This window comes from Myotis yumanensis, unplaced genomic scaffold, assembly GCF_028538775.1.
Source record: "Myotis yumanensis isolate MYYU_CA2020_CCGP unplaced genomic scaffold, mMyoYum1.0.hap1 SCAF_19, whole genome shotgun sequence".
NCBI lineage: Eukaryota > Metazoa > Chordata > Mammalia > Chiroptera > Vespertilionidae > Myotis > Myotis yumanensis.
Genome location: NW_027223770.1, coordinates 12,671,213 through 12,688,876, shown reverse-complemented (window position 1 = coordinate 12,688,876; position 17,664 = coordinate 12,671,213). Strand labels below are relative to the sequence as shown.

The 17,664-nt window shown below is 56.9% G+C and overlaps 1 protein-coding gene across 1 annotated transcript; it reads right to left on the bottom strand.

Annotated features, from left to right (window-relative positions):
* Nucleotides 1–7,323: 7,323 nt before the first annotated feature.
* LOC138998164 (RIMS-binding protein 3A-like) lies at nucleotides 7,324–12,315 on the bottom strand. The gene has a single exon (XM_070400210.1). It carries the CDS (start codon nucleotides 12,313–12,315, stop codon nucleotides 7,324–7,326), a length of 4,992 nt encoding a protein of 1,663 aa, XP_070256311.1.
* Between the last annotated feature and the right edge of the window lie 5,349 nt (nucleotides 12,316–17,664).

Sequence of the window (17,664 nt, the reverse complement as noted above, 5' to 3'; positions counted from 1 at the left end):
CAACTACCAGACGCCTCCCCTGGAGACCCCGAGGCATCTCTGACTCAGCAGATCTGTGCCTGCCTGGCGGCCCCTCTCCACCCAGTGAAGCTTCACAGAGCACTGTGTTGCCCAAGTCCTAACTACTGGCCACTCCCAAACTTCCCACCCTCCCCCTACCAGCTTTCCCAATTCAAATTCCTGACTCTCCCTCCCTCTGGCCTCCTCCCTAGACCCGGGCCCTGCCCCCAGGCTAGGGCAGGAATCCTTCAGATAAGGACTAGGGGCAAAGGGACACACCTGGGTTCCAACCCTACTCTGCCACCAACTTGGCTGAACAACCTTGAATAACCTCCCCTCTCTGAGCCTGAGTTTCTCCATCCGTACAAGGGGGAAATAATTACACCATCTGGGCTGGGTTGCCGTGGGCAGTACGTGAGCGAAGGCACATGCTGAGGGCTCGCAAAGGCCAGTTCCCTGTGTGAAATGCAGCCACCTAGAGCCCCGGGCCAACCCTTTCTTGGGCGTCCGGGTCACAAGCCAGTTGGTGCCTTTCCTAAATTAGGGAAAAATGTGCTGGGGTGCAAACCCCAACGCCTGCTCACACATGGCCCACACCAGCTCCGGAGGCCTGCATGGAGGGTGCAACGTGGAGGAAAAGAACCAGTGGGTTGGGGGAGGCAAGGGAATAAATGAGTAATTCCTAGGCGCAGGGATTATGCCTGGAGGCTGTCCATGCACATGGGAGGGGTAGCTAAATCCAGTAAGGGTGACCCGATTCGGGAAGGCTGCCGAGATAGAAGGAGAGCCCTTTTGAAGGACACCTTGGAGTGAGCTGGCTGAAGGGGCAGGGCAGCCAGAAGGCACATTTTTGGGAAAAAGAAATTGAGACTGAGAGTCAGGGAACTGCCTGAGATTGCCCAACCAGGAAGTGGGTGATCCAGGATTTAGATCCAGCCCCACCCGACTTAGGCTGAGCCAGAGGGGGCAAACCCCCTGAAGGGCAACCTCTAGCTCAGTGGTTCTCAACTTTCCTAATGCCGCGACCCTTTAATACAGTTCCTCATGTTGTGGTGACCTCCAACCATAAAATTATTTTCGTTGCTACTTCATAACTGTAATTTTGCTACTGTTATGAATCGTAATGTAAATATCTGATATGCAGGATATATTTAGGCGACCCCCTGTGAAAGGGTAGTTCGACCCCCAAAGGGGTCGCGACCCACAGGTTGAGAACCACTGCTCTAGCCAATGACACCAACCAAGGGGCTTTGGCCAATGGGGTTCCCCAAGCTAAAATCAATGTCCTGACCTGGCCAGGATGGCTCAGTGGTTGAATTGACCTATGAACCAGGAGGCCACGGTTCGATTCCTGGTCAGGGCACATGCCCGGGTTGCGGGCTCAATCCCCAGTGTGGTTCGTGCAGGGGGCAGCCAATCAATGATTCTCTCTCTCATCATTGACATTGCTCTCTCTTTCTCTCTCTTCCTCTTTGAATCAATAACATTTTGTTAAAAAAAATTGATGTCCTAGAGATTCAGCCAGGTGGGCACAGCCAGTCAGGTGGTCAGTTACTGAAGGATTTAAAGGGAGTTTTGCCTGGGGGTTCAGGGCACAGCAGAGCATACACACCTATAGCTGGGTATCAGAGGCAGGGATTTTAAGAGAAGGGACCTCCAAATACAGGGCATTCCAGCCCAGAACAGACCTCACTCACCACCAGGGTCAGGGATACACAGGACTAAGCCCAGAGGCTGGCCGGGCCTGTGGGGCCACTGGGGTGTAAGTGAAGCCACCATGGCCCCAGGCACCCCCAGTGCCCAGGTTCCTAGAGTCGGCTCCACCTGGAATTACGTTTGGTTTTACAAGCCCAGGGTTGGCTCCGTGTGTTCTACCTTGGGTGGAACCCCTGACTTCCCACACCCTTCCGCCCAGCCTTCAAATCCGACCTCCAAGGGGCTGACACAGGGAGAAGAAGTGGAATCAAAAGTGGAATCTGAGCTTTTTATTTATTTATTATTTTTTTAAAAATATTTTTATTGATTTCAGAGAGGCAGGGAAAGGGAGAGAGAAATAGAAACATCACTGACGAGAGAGAACCATGGGTTGGCTGCCTCCTGCATGCCCCACACCGGGGATCAAGCCCACAACCCAGGCATGTGCCCCAACCCGGAACCAAACCATGACCTCTTGGTTCATAGGTCCACGCTCAACCACTGCGCTGCGCCACGCCGGCTGGGCCTGAGCTTTTTATTCATTGTCTCTCATGTTGTGTTCTTGTGAACACATGTCATATAACGACTGATACTGATCAGTTACCCTTACATTTTGAAAAACACACATTGGCAGAGGTAGAGGGGGATGGATGGGCTGGTCCCAGGGGGCTCTGCAAGAGGGGGGCTCCCACAGCAGTTGGGCCATGGGAAAGGCAAAAAAGAGCCACTTCTGGGGCAGCTACTCAGTGTCCTGGTTTGTGAAACCTGATAACGCATCCAACGTGTGGGGAGTGAGAACAGGAAACGATGAGAAAAGCCTGAAAGCCTCTCCTCTGTTGAGGGAGGGCTGGCGAGGTACTGAGACCTGCCCTGACCAGAGGCCCCTGGGCAGCGGTGGACAGTGCCAGGTCGGGCTCAGTGACCCTCGCTCCAGAACTCTCCAGACTCGTCGGACACAGCCTCTTTCACCACAATGCAGGCTCCTCTGCCCTCTGGCCAGTTGGGCTTTCCATCCCCCTTTTTCCTCCTGGGCAGGCCTGGACAGGCTTGGGGCCTGCAGGTCATCTGGTCAGTCAGGGAGGGACCCAGTGCAGGCCATGACCAGGCATTCACTCCTTCCCAGCGCGCCCACCTCACTAGACCTGTATGGCCTCCCCTTGCCCCTGATCAAAGCCTTCAGTCTCTCAAGGCCCTTGGGGGAGGCCGACTGGACCCAGAACCATCTGCCCCTGCCCCAGACTCCCACCATCGGTGCCCTCACCAGCTTTCTTGGTCTTCCTTTGGGTCCTGACCCTGCGCCAAGTGCTCTGCACACAGAATCTGCTCAAAATACCCCCCATCTCATCACAGATGAGGAAACAGGCTCAGGGAGGCCTCCTAACTGTCTGCTGGCAGGCTGGGTTCCAGAGCCCAGTTGCTCTACCACTCGGCGGTCCTGCCTCCCTCAGCCCACCTGGCCTTGTGCTTCAGGATTCACTCACTAAAACTTCCCATGGCCGCAGGGAAACTTGGATTTGCAGGAGTGGGGCTGCAAGAAAAATAAAAGGGGAGGACTTCCTGTGGCTGGGCATCAGATAGGCCAGGCCTGACACTGGTCCTGGATCCTCTGGAAGAATGTCCCTTATGGGCCCGTGTTGGGGGGAGGTTCCCCAGGGTGCTCTGGGGAGAGAACAGGGCTGGGCGGGGCCTGAATCCTAGGCTTGCAGGGTCAGAGCCATTTCCAGCTCACCTTGACACGGTGCTCAAGGCCCCAGCAGGCAGGTGTGGGCCCAGGTGCAGTCCCTAGAGAGCCACCCTCGGTGTGCCTAGGCTGCCCCCTAGTGGCAGCATGAGGAAGCTCCTGAGGACTTTGAAACCCTTGGGGTGGACACCTGTCCTCAATCCATTTCTCCCTTCCTGTGCCTCTGCTCCCTGGGTTTTCCCAAATGTGCAATCACTCATTCTCACACGTCGCAGGGTGTTTACTTCTGCTATGCCCACCGCTAGGATGCCCTCCTCCCTACCTGCCCCAGTGCCCATGGTCAGAATTAGCAACGTCTTCCTCTGCTTTGCAGGGTTCCTGTCTTATTCTATCCCAGTGGGTGGAGCAGCCCGTACATGGTGTGAATGCCGGGAGCACAGATCAGTGTCTGGGCCCAGCACAGGGGCCACATACAGGGGATGGTCAAAAACTACTTGTTCCTTCATCCAGCACTTACTTACTTATTTATAGAAGAGAACATTTATTTGGAAAATAAATGGGCTTAGCAAACAAGTTACAGCAGTAAAGGAAGGGCCCTGGGAGCTTGGGAGTGAAGTCAGCACACGCTTATTGAGGACCTGCTACATGCTGGGCGATGAACAAGCCAAAGAAGTCTCTTCCTTTGCGGGGCTCACATTCTGATGAGGGAATGGCTGTGGGGGTGGACACAGAAATAGGAAATACCAGGTGTGGCTGAGGACTATGGAGAAACATAAAGCAGGTGGGGACTGAACGGAGGGGCGGAGGTGCCACTGTACAGCCTAGACCTGGACGGTCCTGCAGCTGTTGGGAAAAAAGGAGAGTGATCTTGGCCGATGGTCAGGGAAGGATGCAAAGTTAAAAAATGGTGGAATAACGGGGCTGGCATAATTCATGTTGGGTTGCATTTGTGGTTCTCACGGAATTCGTTATTGCATTTGATTTTAAAAGTGTGTGGATTACGCCCTGACCGGTTTTGCTCAGTGGATAGAGCGTCAGCCTGTGGACTGAAGGGTCCCAGGTTCGATTCCAGTCAAGGGCATGTACCTTGGTTGTGGGCACATCCCCAGTAGGGGGTGTGCAGGAGGCAGCTGATCGATGTTTCTCTCTCATCGATATTTCTAACTCTCTATCCCTTTCCCTTCCTCTCTGTAAAAAAATCAATAAAATATATATTTTTTAAAAAAGTGTGTGGATTAAAGCTTCAATTCTCTAAACTGCTGTTTCTCTTCCAGTGCGTGGGAATCACATTTGTCTCCACCCCTCAGGCTGGGGCACCAGGATCTCCAGCTCAGGAGGGCTGGGCTGTCCGCTCCCAGCAGGAGCAGCTGTCTCATTGCTCATCATCCTCAGGTTCCATTCTGGGTTGTGAGCTCCCAGGGATCTGTTCGTTTGAAACACTGTGAAAGCTGAGAAGAGGTCCTTGTATGCCCATGTTCATAGCAGCACTATCACAGTAGCCAAAAAAAGTCGAAATACCCCAAGTGTCCACTGATGGATGAACGGGTAAACATCACTTAGTACATGCATACAAAGAAATATTATGGAGCCTTAAAAAGAGATGAAATTCTGGCTGGCCAGCACGGCTCAGTGGTTGAGTGTTGACCTATGAACCAGGAGGTCACAGTTGGATTCCTGGTCAGGGCACATGCCCGGGTTGCGAACTCGAACCCCAGTGTGCAGAAGGCAGCTGATTGATGATTCTCTCGAATCATTGATGTTTCCATCTCTCTCACCCTCTCCCTTCTTCTGAAATTAATAAAAATATATTTTAAAAAATAAATAAAATTCTGATATGTGCTACAACATGGATGAAACTTGAGGATATTATGCTAAGTGACATAAGCCAAACATAAAAAGACAAATTTACTACACCCAGTCTACTTACATGAGGTCCCTAGAGTAGTCAAATCCATAGAGATAGAAAATAGATTAAAAGTTATCAGGAGAGAGGGGAATGGATTATTGTGGCTTAATGGGTACAGAGTTTCAGCTTTACAGGGTGAAAAGAATTCTGGAGATTGCTTGCACAACAATGTCAATTACTGTATTGCTCACAAAAATGGTTCAGAAGGTAAATTTTATGTTATGTCTATTTTATCACAATTTTTTTTAAAAAGTGTGAGCTGGTCTGTGTTGCCTCCTTAGGCTATTTGAGCCTCCTTTTTCACTGAAAAAAAATGGGTGGTTGTAAACCTGAGGGGATGATCATGGCCCTCAGTGGATGAGGCAAAGGGTTTCCTCCCCAGGCCCAGCCCCGCAGCACTCTGCTCACGAGGGTGAGTGCTGTGTGCACATCACAGCTGCCTCCTTGGTTCCCGTGCTTTGAGGACGAGGCAGCAGTAAGTGTGTTGGGTTGCGACAGCCCTGGGCCTGCCTCTTACCTGTTCCCGCTGTCAGCCCGGGGACAGCATGGAGGAACCTTCTGAACCCAATTCACCAACCAACTCCCCGAAGAACCTGCCAGGGGCTCCAAACCTCCTGCCCAGGAATGCTTCCAGCAATTTCCTCCTGCACTTGGGGAGGCAGTGCCCTTACTCTGACAGCACAGTTGGACTTAGTGGAGCAAAGGGACATCGGGACAGAAGCAGAGGATGAAGACCACCCCTCGTCTCCAATCTCCTTGAGGGGGAGCCCCAGAAGACCCTGGGAGGAAGTGGTTCTGGAACTGTGGGACCTGAGGGGAACCCCTGAGCCTCAGCAGCTCTTCGTAAAATGGGGTAAATGTGGACATGCTCTCTCAGGGAGGCTCCCAGGGAAGCAGCTGGAAGACTCTGACCCCTCCCTCCACAAAGGGTCACACTGCCCCTGGGCAGGGACACCCTTGAGAAAGGTGGGCTGTGCTAAGCTTTGGGGGCCCTGCTTCTTAGCCCTGGCTCTTGGCTGGCCTCTTGGCGACCCTGCCAGCAAGCAGACCCTGAGCTGTCCCCACTACAGATCAAGGGAGTGACCCCCCCCCATCAGCTGGGAAAACACATGTGCAGCCTTTTCGGGCCCCCTGGACAGAACAGAGAGAGGAGAAGCAGTTTGTGTTCCCTTGGTTGTGCTTTCACTTCTACTTCTTTAAAATATATATATTTTTTATTGATTTCAGAGAGGAAGGGAGAGGGAGAGAGAGAGAAACATCAATGATGAGAGAGAATCATTGATCGGCTGCCTCCTGCATGCCCCACACTGGGGATCAAGCCCACAAGCCAGGCATGTGCCCTGACCGGGAATCGAACCGTGACCTCCTGGTTCATAGATCGATGCTCAACCACGGAGCCACGCCAGCCGGGCTTCCTTTCTCTTCTAAATTATTCTTTTTCGGCCCTGGCCCGGTAGCTCAGTTGGTTAGAGTGTCGTCCTGATATGCCAAGATTGAGGGTTCAATCAACCAATGAATGCATGAATGGGTGGAGCAACAAATCGATGTTTCTCTCTCTCTCTCTCCCTTCCTCTCTCTTTGAAATCAATAAAATAAAATAAAATATTCTTTTTATTATTTTCTATTTTGATGCGGGGTTGAACATAAGACAGAAAACTAACATTCTGGTCACTTTTTTTAAGAGGCAAGCTTTCCTTGAGACTTTCATACATAACCATGGATGGATAACATTCACCTCTTAAAGAAAACGCTGAGTAAACACAGAAAGGCCCTTCTCCGAATGCCTGTCGTCATTACTGACAACTCCAAACCAGCCTGTCACACTCTAGGGGCTGCTTGTCCTGTTTTCTTTTGGGAACATCTGAGTTCAGACGGAAGCCCTGCTGCTCTCAGAGGCTGCGGATGCGGAAGGCTGCCATCGGTTTCACACAGTGGTGCTCTTGGAGGCGAGGAGGGGTCCTGGTGAAAGGGTCTGTGTGCTTGCTTCTCCTCTGGCGGGGCGTGGGCGGCCAGAGGCCACTACCCCCTCGGATAGCCTTGCTCACTCATCATGGAGGGACATGTAATCCAGCAGGTGGGCTGGGACAAGACCTCTGTGGCCGCCTGACTCCCCATAATAGAATCCCCTGTCATCCACAGGCCCGTAGACTGTAACCAGGTCCCCAGCCTTCAGCGACAGCTTGCCCTTCGCCTGGCCCCCTGCCCACCCGTCCTTGGGGTCATAGTCCAGAGCTGCCATCATGGTCATTCGAGTGCACAGTGGAGGTCCCCTGGGGTTCCCTTGGGGCAGGGGAAAGGAGTCCTGGGGGATGGTGAGCCCCCCAACTTCATCTAGGTGGGCCACAGAGGGCAGGTGCCCTTGCACTGGCAAGTGCCACCTGCTATCAGTCCTCTCCAGACCGTCCTCCACCTCAGCCACCAGATGCCCAGGGATGTTGCCCACTTGACCATTGCATTCCCCACGGTAGAAGCCCTGGGAGTCCTGAGAGCCCCACACTCTCAGCAACTGCCCTTTCTGGAAGGCCAGCTCCTCCTCTGCAGCCTCGGGGTTGGCAGACATCACCAGGGGCTCATAATCAAAGAGCGCCACAAAGACCCTGCCCGCGGTGTCCCGGCCCGCCTCCAGCTGTGGGGGGTCTCCCCCGGCCACCGTAAGGACTTTGCTGGACGAAGCTGGACAGGGCGCAGAGCTGGGCTCGTGGAGCTGGCTCTCTCTCTCGCCCCACAGAGCCTGACCTCGCCTGCTCTGCGCCCTAAGCTCCCTGCTCTGCTCTGGCCTCTCTGTGGCCCATGGGCCGAAGCACGCTGCCTCCTCCTCCTGCTGCAGAATGTCATGGAAGTCAGACATATGTCGTTGGCGGGTGCCTATCTGGGGAGGTGTGAACACTTGGGCGTCTTGCTTTGGCCTAAGGGCCTTCTCGAGGGCAGCCTTTTCCTGACAGGCTTCTCTCCTGGGCGCAAACTCGGGAGACAGATGGAGGACTCCCAGAGCAGGGCTTTGGCTGGTGTCCATGTGCCAGTCACGGTCTTCCTCCCCCTGAGATTGGCCACGGTACAGAGGTGGCCTGTGGTTCCGAGGACTCTTCTGAAAGAGCAGGTCTTTTCTGCAGACCTCCCAGGCCTCCGCCGGCCCCTGGGTTTGGCTGCCAGCCCCTGCACCGGGACATTCTCCTTCTGGACTCAGGTTGGGCTTCGGGGAGTGCTTCCTCGGGGATTCTTCAGGGAAGGCTTCTAGGGACCCCCCACAGCTTCTGGGGATGTGGGAATTAGCCTTGGCACTCGGTGGAGCCAGTACCAGCCTCTGAGGGCAGACGGGGAAGGTGATTCTGCACGGGGACTGGTCGCCAGGGGTGTAAGTAAAGGGAGAGGTCTCTGGCAATCCGTTACAGTTCCAACAGTCCTGGGGGATCTGGGCCGGCACCGAATCCAGTGACTCGCCACAAAGCGAAATGGTTCTCACCGAGACCTTCTGGCACATCAGGGGCAGCTGGAGCCGGGACAACTCCAACAGGGTGCTGCCAGCGGTGGCATCGGTGACCTCGGCAACCTTGAGCCCATCGGCATACACGGCATAGCCAGTGACCCGGACTCCATTGGAGAACCCGGCCAAGTCGATCGTGACGGGGAGCCAGCTGACCACCAGGAGGCCTGGTAAGGTGTGACGCTCTACCAGCACGTCCAGTGGAGGGTCAGGGGGTCCTGCCAAGGGCGTGTCAAAGGTGAGAGTGGAGGACATGGTTTCCCAGCGCATCTGCATGGAGTCCCACGGCAGCTGCACCTCCACCTGCACCTGGTACCGGGTGCTGGGATGCAGGTTGTGGAAGGTGTAGCTGCTCACACCTGCTGGGGTCAGGGCATGCTTCTGGTCATTGAGATACACCACGTGTGGGCGGCAGCAGCTGCTGTAGACCCAGACGATCTTGGCCGATGTGGCCACAAGGTTCTGCAGGCGTAGTTGTTTGGGGGCGACACAAGGGACCCCTTTGGGCCCTAGAAGGGGTCTGGAGAAGCCCTGCTCCTCCACCCTCTGCCGTGAGCCCAGCCAGCCATCTTCCGTCTTGGCGTCTGAGGTCTCGATGGCCACTTCTGTCTTGGAGGCCGCCCTCTCCATCTGGCACGTCTCCCTGTCCACAGCCCCCTGAGCTTCCCCAGGCAAAAAGCTGTGACTAATGTCTTCCTTTGAAGTTTTGCCCTGTCCGGCTGGGAGCTGAGTGGGGCCAGGGTCCGAGGACTCTGGGGGCAGGCAGCCAAGGATGTCGTTGTCTGGAATCTGCACCACCAGGTTGGAGGGCACCAGGCCCCGCCGGCCATCCTCAAGCTCCCCTTCATAGAAGCCGTCCTCATCCATCTCACCGAAGATATATACATACTCGCCAGCCGTGAGGGGCAGCTCAGTCTCAGGGTGCTCATTGGGTCCCTCAAATGGGTTGTAGCTATATCGAACCAGGAAGATTTTGAGCTTGGGGGTGGCGGGGGCCTCTGAGTCCCCCACTTCCAGGGTCAAGGACGCACTGTCAGGATCCAGATCCTCCACCTCACTGGCCGTGTCCATGTCCAGAGTAAGGCAAGAGGGCACGGTGGCCCACACAGATTCCACTTCAGAGGAGGAGTTGGACTGGGAGCTGGTTTTCTTGGCCTGGGGTCTGCAGTCCAGAGGCTGGCTGGCTGGGACTCTGTCTGGCCCTTGAGGGGCACTGGCTGGCTCCCCGAGGGCAAGTGGGCTCTCTAGCAGAGAGGCGTCCTCCTCCCGTTTGTCTCTGCTGGACTGTAGAGATGTCTGGTCTTCAGGTCCTGGCTGGAACCGGGTCCTTCTGCTTTTCCTGCCTTGGGAATCCGGGGCTTGGGAGGTCTCCAGGGGTTGATGGGGATGGTGATCAGGCTGGCACCGCAGCACCCCCATTTCCTCCCGGGCAGCCTCGAGATCACGCAATGCCTTCTGCAGGTCACGCTGCAGCTGTTGCTGCTTGTCCTGCTCGCGCGCCGCCTGCTGCAGCAGCTGCTCCACCAGCAAGCCGGTGGCGTCGCGCTCCTGGCACGCGCGGCCCAGCTGCTCGCGCACGTCGTTATTCTCGGCTGCCAGCTTCCGCGTCCAGTCGGCTTGTGCCTGCAGCCGCACGTTCTCCTTGGCCAGCCAGGCGCCCTCGCAGAGCGCGGTCTGCAGCTGTGCCTCCGCCTCCTCGCCGCGCCGCTGAGCCGCCGCCGCCTGGGCCCCCAGCTCCTGGCACTCTTGCCTCCGCGCCGACAGCTCGCGCTCCAGCGCCTGCACCTGGCACCGCGCCCCCTTGCCGGGTGCCTTCCGGCCGCTCGGCTCCCCCCGGGCGCTGCGGGTGGCCTTCTGCAGCGTCAGCTGCCTCTGGAGGCGCAGCACCTCGCGCTGGGACTCACGCTGTAGCCGGTCCAAGTCGCTGACTTTGAGCCACTGGGCGCTGGCCGCGCCCCCATCGGCGTGCGGGGCGCTGCCGAGGCCCGAAGCGACATGCGCCTGCAGCAAGCGACACTCCTGCTGCAGCTCTTCTATCTGCTTGTCCTTAGCCAGCAGCGCGCTCGCCTGCTCCGACAAGTCCCGGGCGCGCTGGCGGGCGAAGGCCTGGCACAGCTCCAGGCCCACGGGGCTCTCCCCAGGCACTGGAGCGCTCAGAGTCCGCAGGTTGGTTTCTTGCAGTTTGCGGGCCCGGTCCTCTAGGCGGCGGGCCAGGCCTGTTAGCTCTGCGTGCTTCACCTTGAGCCGCTTCACCTTCTCGTCCGCCTGGTCTGGGAAACCCGTGCGCCGCAGTTGCATGTTCTCGTCCAGCAGGTCCGAGCAGCGGCGCGCCAGCACCTGCAACGCCTCGGACAGTTCCGAGTTCTGCTTCACAAGCTCTTGGTAATCCAGGCTCAGCGGCGAGAGGGCCAGGGCCTCACAGGGCTGGCTCCTGGAGTCTTCTCCTGTCCGGTCGCTAGGACCCCTGGGCTGCGATGGTGGTAGTGGCGGTGACAGCGGCGGCGACGGTGGTGACAGCGGCGGCGACGGTGGTGACAGCGGCGGCGTCGGCGGCGGCGGGGGACTCAGGAAGCCCAGGATGAAAGTGTCTGCCGAGGAAGCCCGCTCCTCGGATTCGGGGGCCTTGGGACGACCCAGAAGGCTGTGGAGCGAGTGGGAACGCGCTGGTGCCAAGGAATCGAGGGAGCCGGAGCGCGTGGGGAGCAGGTTGTCACGCGAGTTGGAGCACGCTGCGGGCACCATTTCGAGGGAGCGGGAGCGCACGCGAACGCCGGCGCTCAGGCCATCAAGGGATTCGTGTCGAACTTTGGGGGACTTTGGGGGGCGGTGAGAGTCGCTGGCGGTCTCGGCGTGCGGTTCTTCCGAAGAAGGCACCGCCTGGGGACCAGGGGTGCCGGGCAAAACCGGGTGCCAGCGGAAGTGCTCCAGGACGTACTTGAGGAAGAGCTGTCGCTCCACGTCCAGCGCCGCCTGCAGGTGGCGGATGCGCGAGGCCTGCTCGCCGTCGGTCTCCCAGCGAAGTTGCGCCAGTACTTCCTGCAGGCGACAGCGACACTGCGCGGCGGCGGCGGCGACCTTGGGCGCCCCCGCGCGGCCACAGTAGCCGCGGTTCACCAGCTCCGCGGCCAGCTGGCGCTGCAGCTCCCGCGCCTGGCGAACAACGCCGTCGCGCTCGCGGTGCAGCAGCTGCTGCAACTGCCGCATCTCGGCCTCCTTCCAACGCAGCAGCTGCCGGATCTCGGCCTCGCGCTCCCTCAGCACCTTCTCCTGCAGCTGCCGCAGCTCCCGACAGCGCTGTGCCTCCCACTTGGAGCGCAGATGGTCAACCAGCTGCTGCCGCTCCCGCTCCTCTGCCTCCCGCAGCTGGCGCGCCTCGGCCGCGAAGCGCCGCCGCTCCGCCCTCCCGCGCGCTCGCTCCTCCTCCAGCTCGGCCCGCAGCTTCTCCAGCTCCCGCTTCTGCTCCTCCAGCACCGCTGCCGTCGGGCCCGGACTAGCCAGCTTCTTGGGTGTCGCGCGGCTGCCACCGGAAGGGTTAGGCGAGTCCTTGGTCATGGTGGCTGCTGTCCCGCCAGGTGCCTGGCGTCTCCTGGCCCAGGCCTCCGGTCGCCAACGGCTGCCGCCCCAGCCGGCCAACCGCCCCGCGCGCCCCTTCCGGCGTCCCCGGGGGTCTCCTCGCGCCCCTTCCGCCTCTGGGCGTGTTCTCTCACCCCCTGCTACGGGAGGGTGCACAAGCCCTCGCTCCTCTCCCAGCTGCCTAGGCCGGGGATGGGCTCTCGACACTCCTGCTCAACCCACCCCATGTCCTTCCCAGGATGCCCCGGGGGTCTTTCTGGCTCCAGGCTTTCCCTGTTCTTGGCACCATGACCCTTAGGACTGACCCGGACACTCTCCCAGGCACTGTACCATCCCTTTCAGGCCAACGGGCTGGTGGGAAGTCAGGCTGCTCTGCTGGGCCTGAGAAAAAGGCTCCGTGTGTGGGTCAAAATCACAGAGGCTGTGAGCCAACACCACCTGGCCTTGCCATGGATTTAGGTGGCTGAAAACCTGCAACAGGATATGCCCAAACTTGGGGGTGGGCCCTGAGCTCCCAGGTAGGGGAGGGTGCATCTGGTGCCTGCACCCCGACTGTGCCTACCCTTTCAAGGCCCCCTGTGGTGCTGAGCACTTGCATGCATTATCTATTTAAACATCCTATGCTCACAGATGGGAACTTTTTCTTAAACCCCTTTATTACAAAATATTTCTTTTCTTTTTAAAAAAATATATATTTTATTGATTTCTTACAGAGAGAAAGAGAGAGGGATAGAGAGTTAGAAACATCGATGAGAGAGAAACATCGACCAGCTGCCTCCTGCACGCCCCCTACTGGGGATGTGCCCGCAACCAAGGTACATGCCCTTGGCTGGAATCCAACCTGGGACCCTTCAGCCTGCAGGCCGACCCTCTATCCACTGAGCCAAATGGTTTAGGACTCTTCTTTTTTTAAATCCTCACCTGAGGATATTTTTTCCATTGACTTCTAGAAAGAGTGGAAGGAAGGGAGGAGGGGGGGAGAGAGAGAGAAATATGTGGTAAGAGAGGCGTGTGGATTGGTTGCCTCCTGCAGGCAAACCCTACCAGGGCTGGGAACCTGCGGCCAACCATGCCCTCGACCAGAATCTAACATGCAACCCTTCGGTCCAAAGGCTGGTGTTCTAACCATTGAGCCACCGGCCAAGGCAGGTGGGAACTTTTAAGCCCTGGGCATGGTGCCAGGTGAGACAGGAGAAGGCTTCTTCAAGGACCAAAGTCCTGACCTGTAAAATTCTGCTTCTAGAGTCCATGGGCACTCTAACTCTACCCACCCATTGTCAGGGTTGCCGCTTTGAGGACCCCTCCCCAGTCTTGCTCCCAGGGGGGGTCACATTCTGCATCTGCAGAAGGAGGAGGGCCAAGTAGGACCAAGCGTGTTGTGCTGGCCAGTTCCAGAGGCGGGGTGGGAAGTGAGAGAATGAGGCTGCATGGGGGCCAGTCTGCCCTTTGGGTGGCCCAGGAGTGCCCGGGGCTGCCTGCTTCTAGAAAAAGGTAAAGCCAGGAACCCCTATAGGCCCAGCTGGGTCCCCACACCACCTCCCTAGAAACGGCCAGACCAGAGAACTTTCCATGGTTCTCCAAGGGTGGTGTGATTAGCTGCTTAAGGCTGGAGGACCTCTGGAGTCCAACATTTGTTCAGCTTCTTGTGCCACTTTCATGTCCCCGTCTATAAAATGGGGCAATAATGCGGCAGCTTTCTGGGCTAGGTGACCTCCCAGAGTTCCCTGACCTCTCTGAGCATCCACTTCCTCTGTTTGTGAGGCTTCAATGAGGTGCGAGCACTAAGTGCCCAGAACAGAGCAAAGCTCTGGTTAGCAACTCGCCAGTTTTCATCCAAATCCCTTTTTGGCAGGTAAAGCCACCGAGGACGGCAAGGCAGGGGTCTGGCTGAGCCTGGGCAGGGCTGCCTGGTGGAAGCAGAGCAGGTACTCTCTGTGCTCCCTGGACTCACCTGGATGCCTCAGGGCAGGTGGGAAGGGCAGGGACGGCCACTTTTTGACTGAGGAACCTTGGCTGGTTACGTCACCTCTCCCAGCTCCCACATAACGTGGGTGTGGATAGCACCAGCCTTCCGGAGTTGGAGGGACACCCGGACTCTCTCAGCTGAGGGCTGGGTATACGGTAGGAGCGGCACCAAAGTTTGGGTAAGTTCTTATCTTCCCACTGGACCCTCACCAGCTCCGTCCAGGAGTTTAAAGAATACCCGTGGCTCAAGGACCTCTGTCGTGCCCCCTGCCTGGGACGCCAACCCTGCCTGATACTAAAATAACAACAAGCCCGGCTGGCGTGGCTCAGTGGTTGAGTGCCCACCTATGAACCAGGAGGTCACGGTTTGATTACCGGTCAGAGCACATGCCCAGGTTGTGGGCTCAATCCCCAGTGTGGGGCATGCAGGAGGCAGCCGATCAATGATTCTCACTCATCATTGATGTTTCTATCTCTCTCTCTCCCTCTCTCTTCCTCTCTGAAATCAATACAAATATATATATATATATATATATTTAAATATATTTTACTAGAGGCCCGGTGCACGAAATTCGTGCACTGGGGATGGGTGGGGGGTCCCTTAGCCCAGCATGTGCCCTCTTGCAGTCCGGGACCCCTCCCTTGTTACTGCCCAGCTGCTTGCTGCTTCCTATCACTTGGCTTGCTGCTCCTTAGTGCTGCCACAAAGGCCTCGGGTCTGCTGGGTGCCAGGCCTGCCGGTTTGTATCTCTGATACCCCCAGCAGCCCAGCACCAAGGTGGCGGGCCTTGGGGCTGCTGGGTACAGGCCACCTGTTGCGTGTTTGTGTCTTCTATCAGGCCCCCAGCAGCCCCAGCACCACCTAAATAACTTAAGGGAAACTTTATTTAGTCTTCTTTTAAAAGCAATCTAGTTTAAAAATGAGTTGCAGTTAAGACAGAACAAAGAACATGGTACCTAAGAGTGAGATAGACTGACAGAGGAGAGGCTGGGCACTGGTCAGGGGCTTACATGCCAACTGTTCTCCACCTGGGAAATGATGTAAAATTGGTTTCTTTAGTTTTCTGCTTAATGGTCTTCTCCAGCACTGAGGTCAGAGGAGCTGCCTTCCAGCCCGTAGGCTGCTTCTAAGAGTCAAAAATTTCGCCATAGGCCTCTGCCTAGGACAGGACCTCTGCACCCCCAGGGTGCATAAACACACAGGGCTTCCATCAGGCTCCGCTGATCCCGGGGCCAGGAGGCCTCTCGGCTCCGTTGATCCAGGCGGCCTGGAGGCCTCTCGGCTCCGCTGATTCAGGCGGCCGGGAGGCCTCGCGGCTCTGTTGATCCCCGGGCCGGGAGGCCTCTCGGCTCCGTTGATCCAGGCGGCCGGGAGGCCTCTCTCGGCTCCAGTGATCCCCGGGCCAGGAGGCCTCTCAGCTCCGCTGATCCAGGGGCTGGGAGGCCTCGCGGCTCCGCTGATCCAGGGGCCGGGAGGCCTCTCGGCTCCAGTGATCCCCGGGCCAGGAGGCCTCTCGGCTCCGCTGATCCCGGGGGCCAGGAGGCCTCTCGGCTCTGTTGATCCCCGGGCCGGGAGGCCTCTCGGCTCCGCTGATCCAGGCGGCCGGGAGGCCTCGCGGCTCGGCTGATCCCCGGGCAGTGAGGCCTCTCTGCTCTGTGGCTTCAGGGCTGTTTGGCTTCGCTCTACCGCTTGGAGCCTTAGTATGCAGATTAACCACCATCTTTAGCTTCTATAATTGAAACATTGTATGTTTTGGAGCTGTTGCTTCAGGAGCTCAGAGCCTCGCAGCTGCAGGCGGGATCCTTGGTTTTCTCTATCGCTGGGGCAACCAAGCATCCTGTTCTCAGCTGCCTGGCTGCCCGCCGCCATCTTGGCTGACAGTTAATTTGCATATACTCACTGATTAGCCAATGAAAAGGGTAGCGGTCGTACGCCAATTACCATGTTTCTCTTTTATTAGTGTAGATTGATTTTTTACAGAGAGGAAGGGAGAGGGATAGAGAGCTAGAAACATGGATGAGAGAGAAACATTGATCAGCCGCCTCCTGCACACTCCCCACTGGGGATGTGCCCACAACCAAGGTACATGCCCTTGACCGGAATTGAACCTGGGACCCTTCAGTCCACAGGCCGACATTCTATCCACTGAGCCAAACCGGTTAGGGCCAAATATATTTTTAAAAAATAACAACAATGTCCAGGGCAGATCGAGGACCTGCTAGGTGCCATAGTGCTTGCCATAAATTATTTAAAAACATTTTTTATTGATTTCAGAGAGGAAGGGAGAGGGAGAGAGAGATAGAAACATCAATGATGAGAGAGAATCATTGATCGGCTGCCTCCTGTACACCCCACACTGGGGATTGAACCCACAACCCAGTCATGTGCCCTGACCGGGAATCGAACTATGACCTCCTGGTTCATAAGTCGACACTCAACCACTGAGCCATAACAGCGGGCTGCACCCAGATTTTCAAACCAGGTTCCCTTGAACTACTGCTGTGCCCCAGGAGATGCCGCTGGGCAGTGGTGAATGACAAGAACACAGGAATTACACCTCCAGATGCTCTCTTTGAGACGTGAATGTGTGTGTGTGGCGGGTTGGTGAGCAAGATGGAGGATGGCCTTAGCTTTGAACTGATGCTGGGCCACTTCTCGTGGAAGCCACGGGGAGGCTTTCTTCACAGTTCTGAGAGAGGATTACTGGGGCTTGGTGGGGGCAGGTGGCTTTCCAGGGCTTATGGGCAGCCATGGCAGAGCTGGGCTGTCACTTCGGGGTGGTGGGCAGAGCTCCACAACCCCATGTCCCGCTGCAGCCTAGAGTGGAGCCTCCAGCAGCTCAGCAGGACAGGCTGCCACCAAGGAAGAGGACTCTGGGGTGAGTCTCCGGGAACCCCAGGGTCACCAGGCAGCAGCTGCCCCTGCCGGCACCACCCAGGGCATGTCAGAGGTCTCTGAGGATGGCTGAGTGGATGAGCAGACCAGGGCTTCCCCAGTGCGGACTTCGGCCATCCCCACGCTCATCATGTTCTACAGCGACGATCCACTGAGCTGCCTGCCTCCGCCTGGGCTCTGAGCTGGGGAGGACAGAGACTGGCATGGGTTCACCACCTTGCTGCATTCTCTGGGTCTTGGCTTTCTTGCCTATGACATGACGGGGTTGGGTTACATGGGTGGTTTTCAAACTGGTTTTCTTAGGGCTCCAGGTTCCTGGGAAATAGCATAAGACTGTCAGGTTGGAGACGATGTGCCAGGAGTTGAAGGGGAAACACTGTCCCTACAGCTTCAGTCGTGTCCTTCAGATTCTAAGGAGGACTTTGGCTTAATAGTGTTATTGTTTTTTTCTCTATTGTTTTTAATTA

Coding starts and splice junctions, on each gene's coding strand:
- LOC138998164 (XM_070400210.1), bottom strand. CDS start 12,315: ATGACCAAGGACTCGCCTAACCCTTCCGGTGGCAGCCGCGCGACACCC.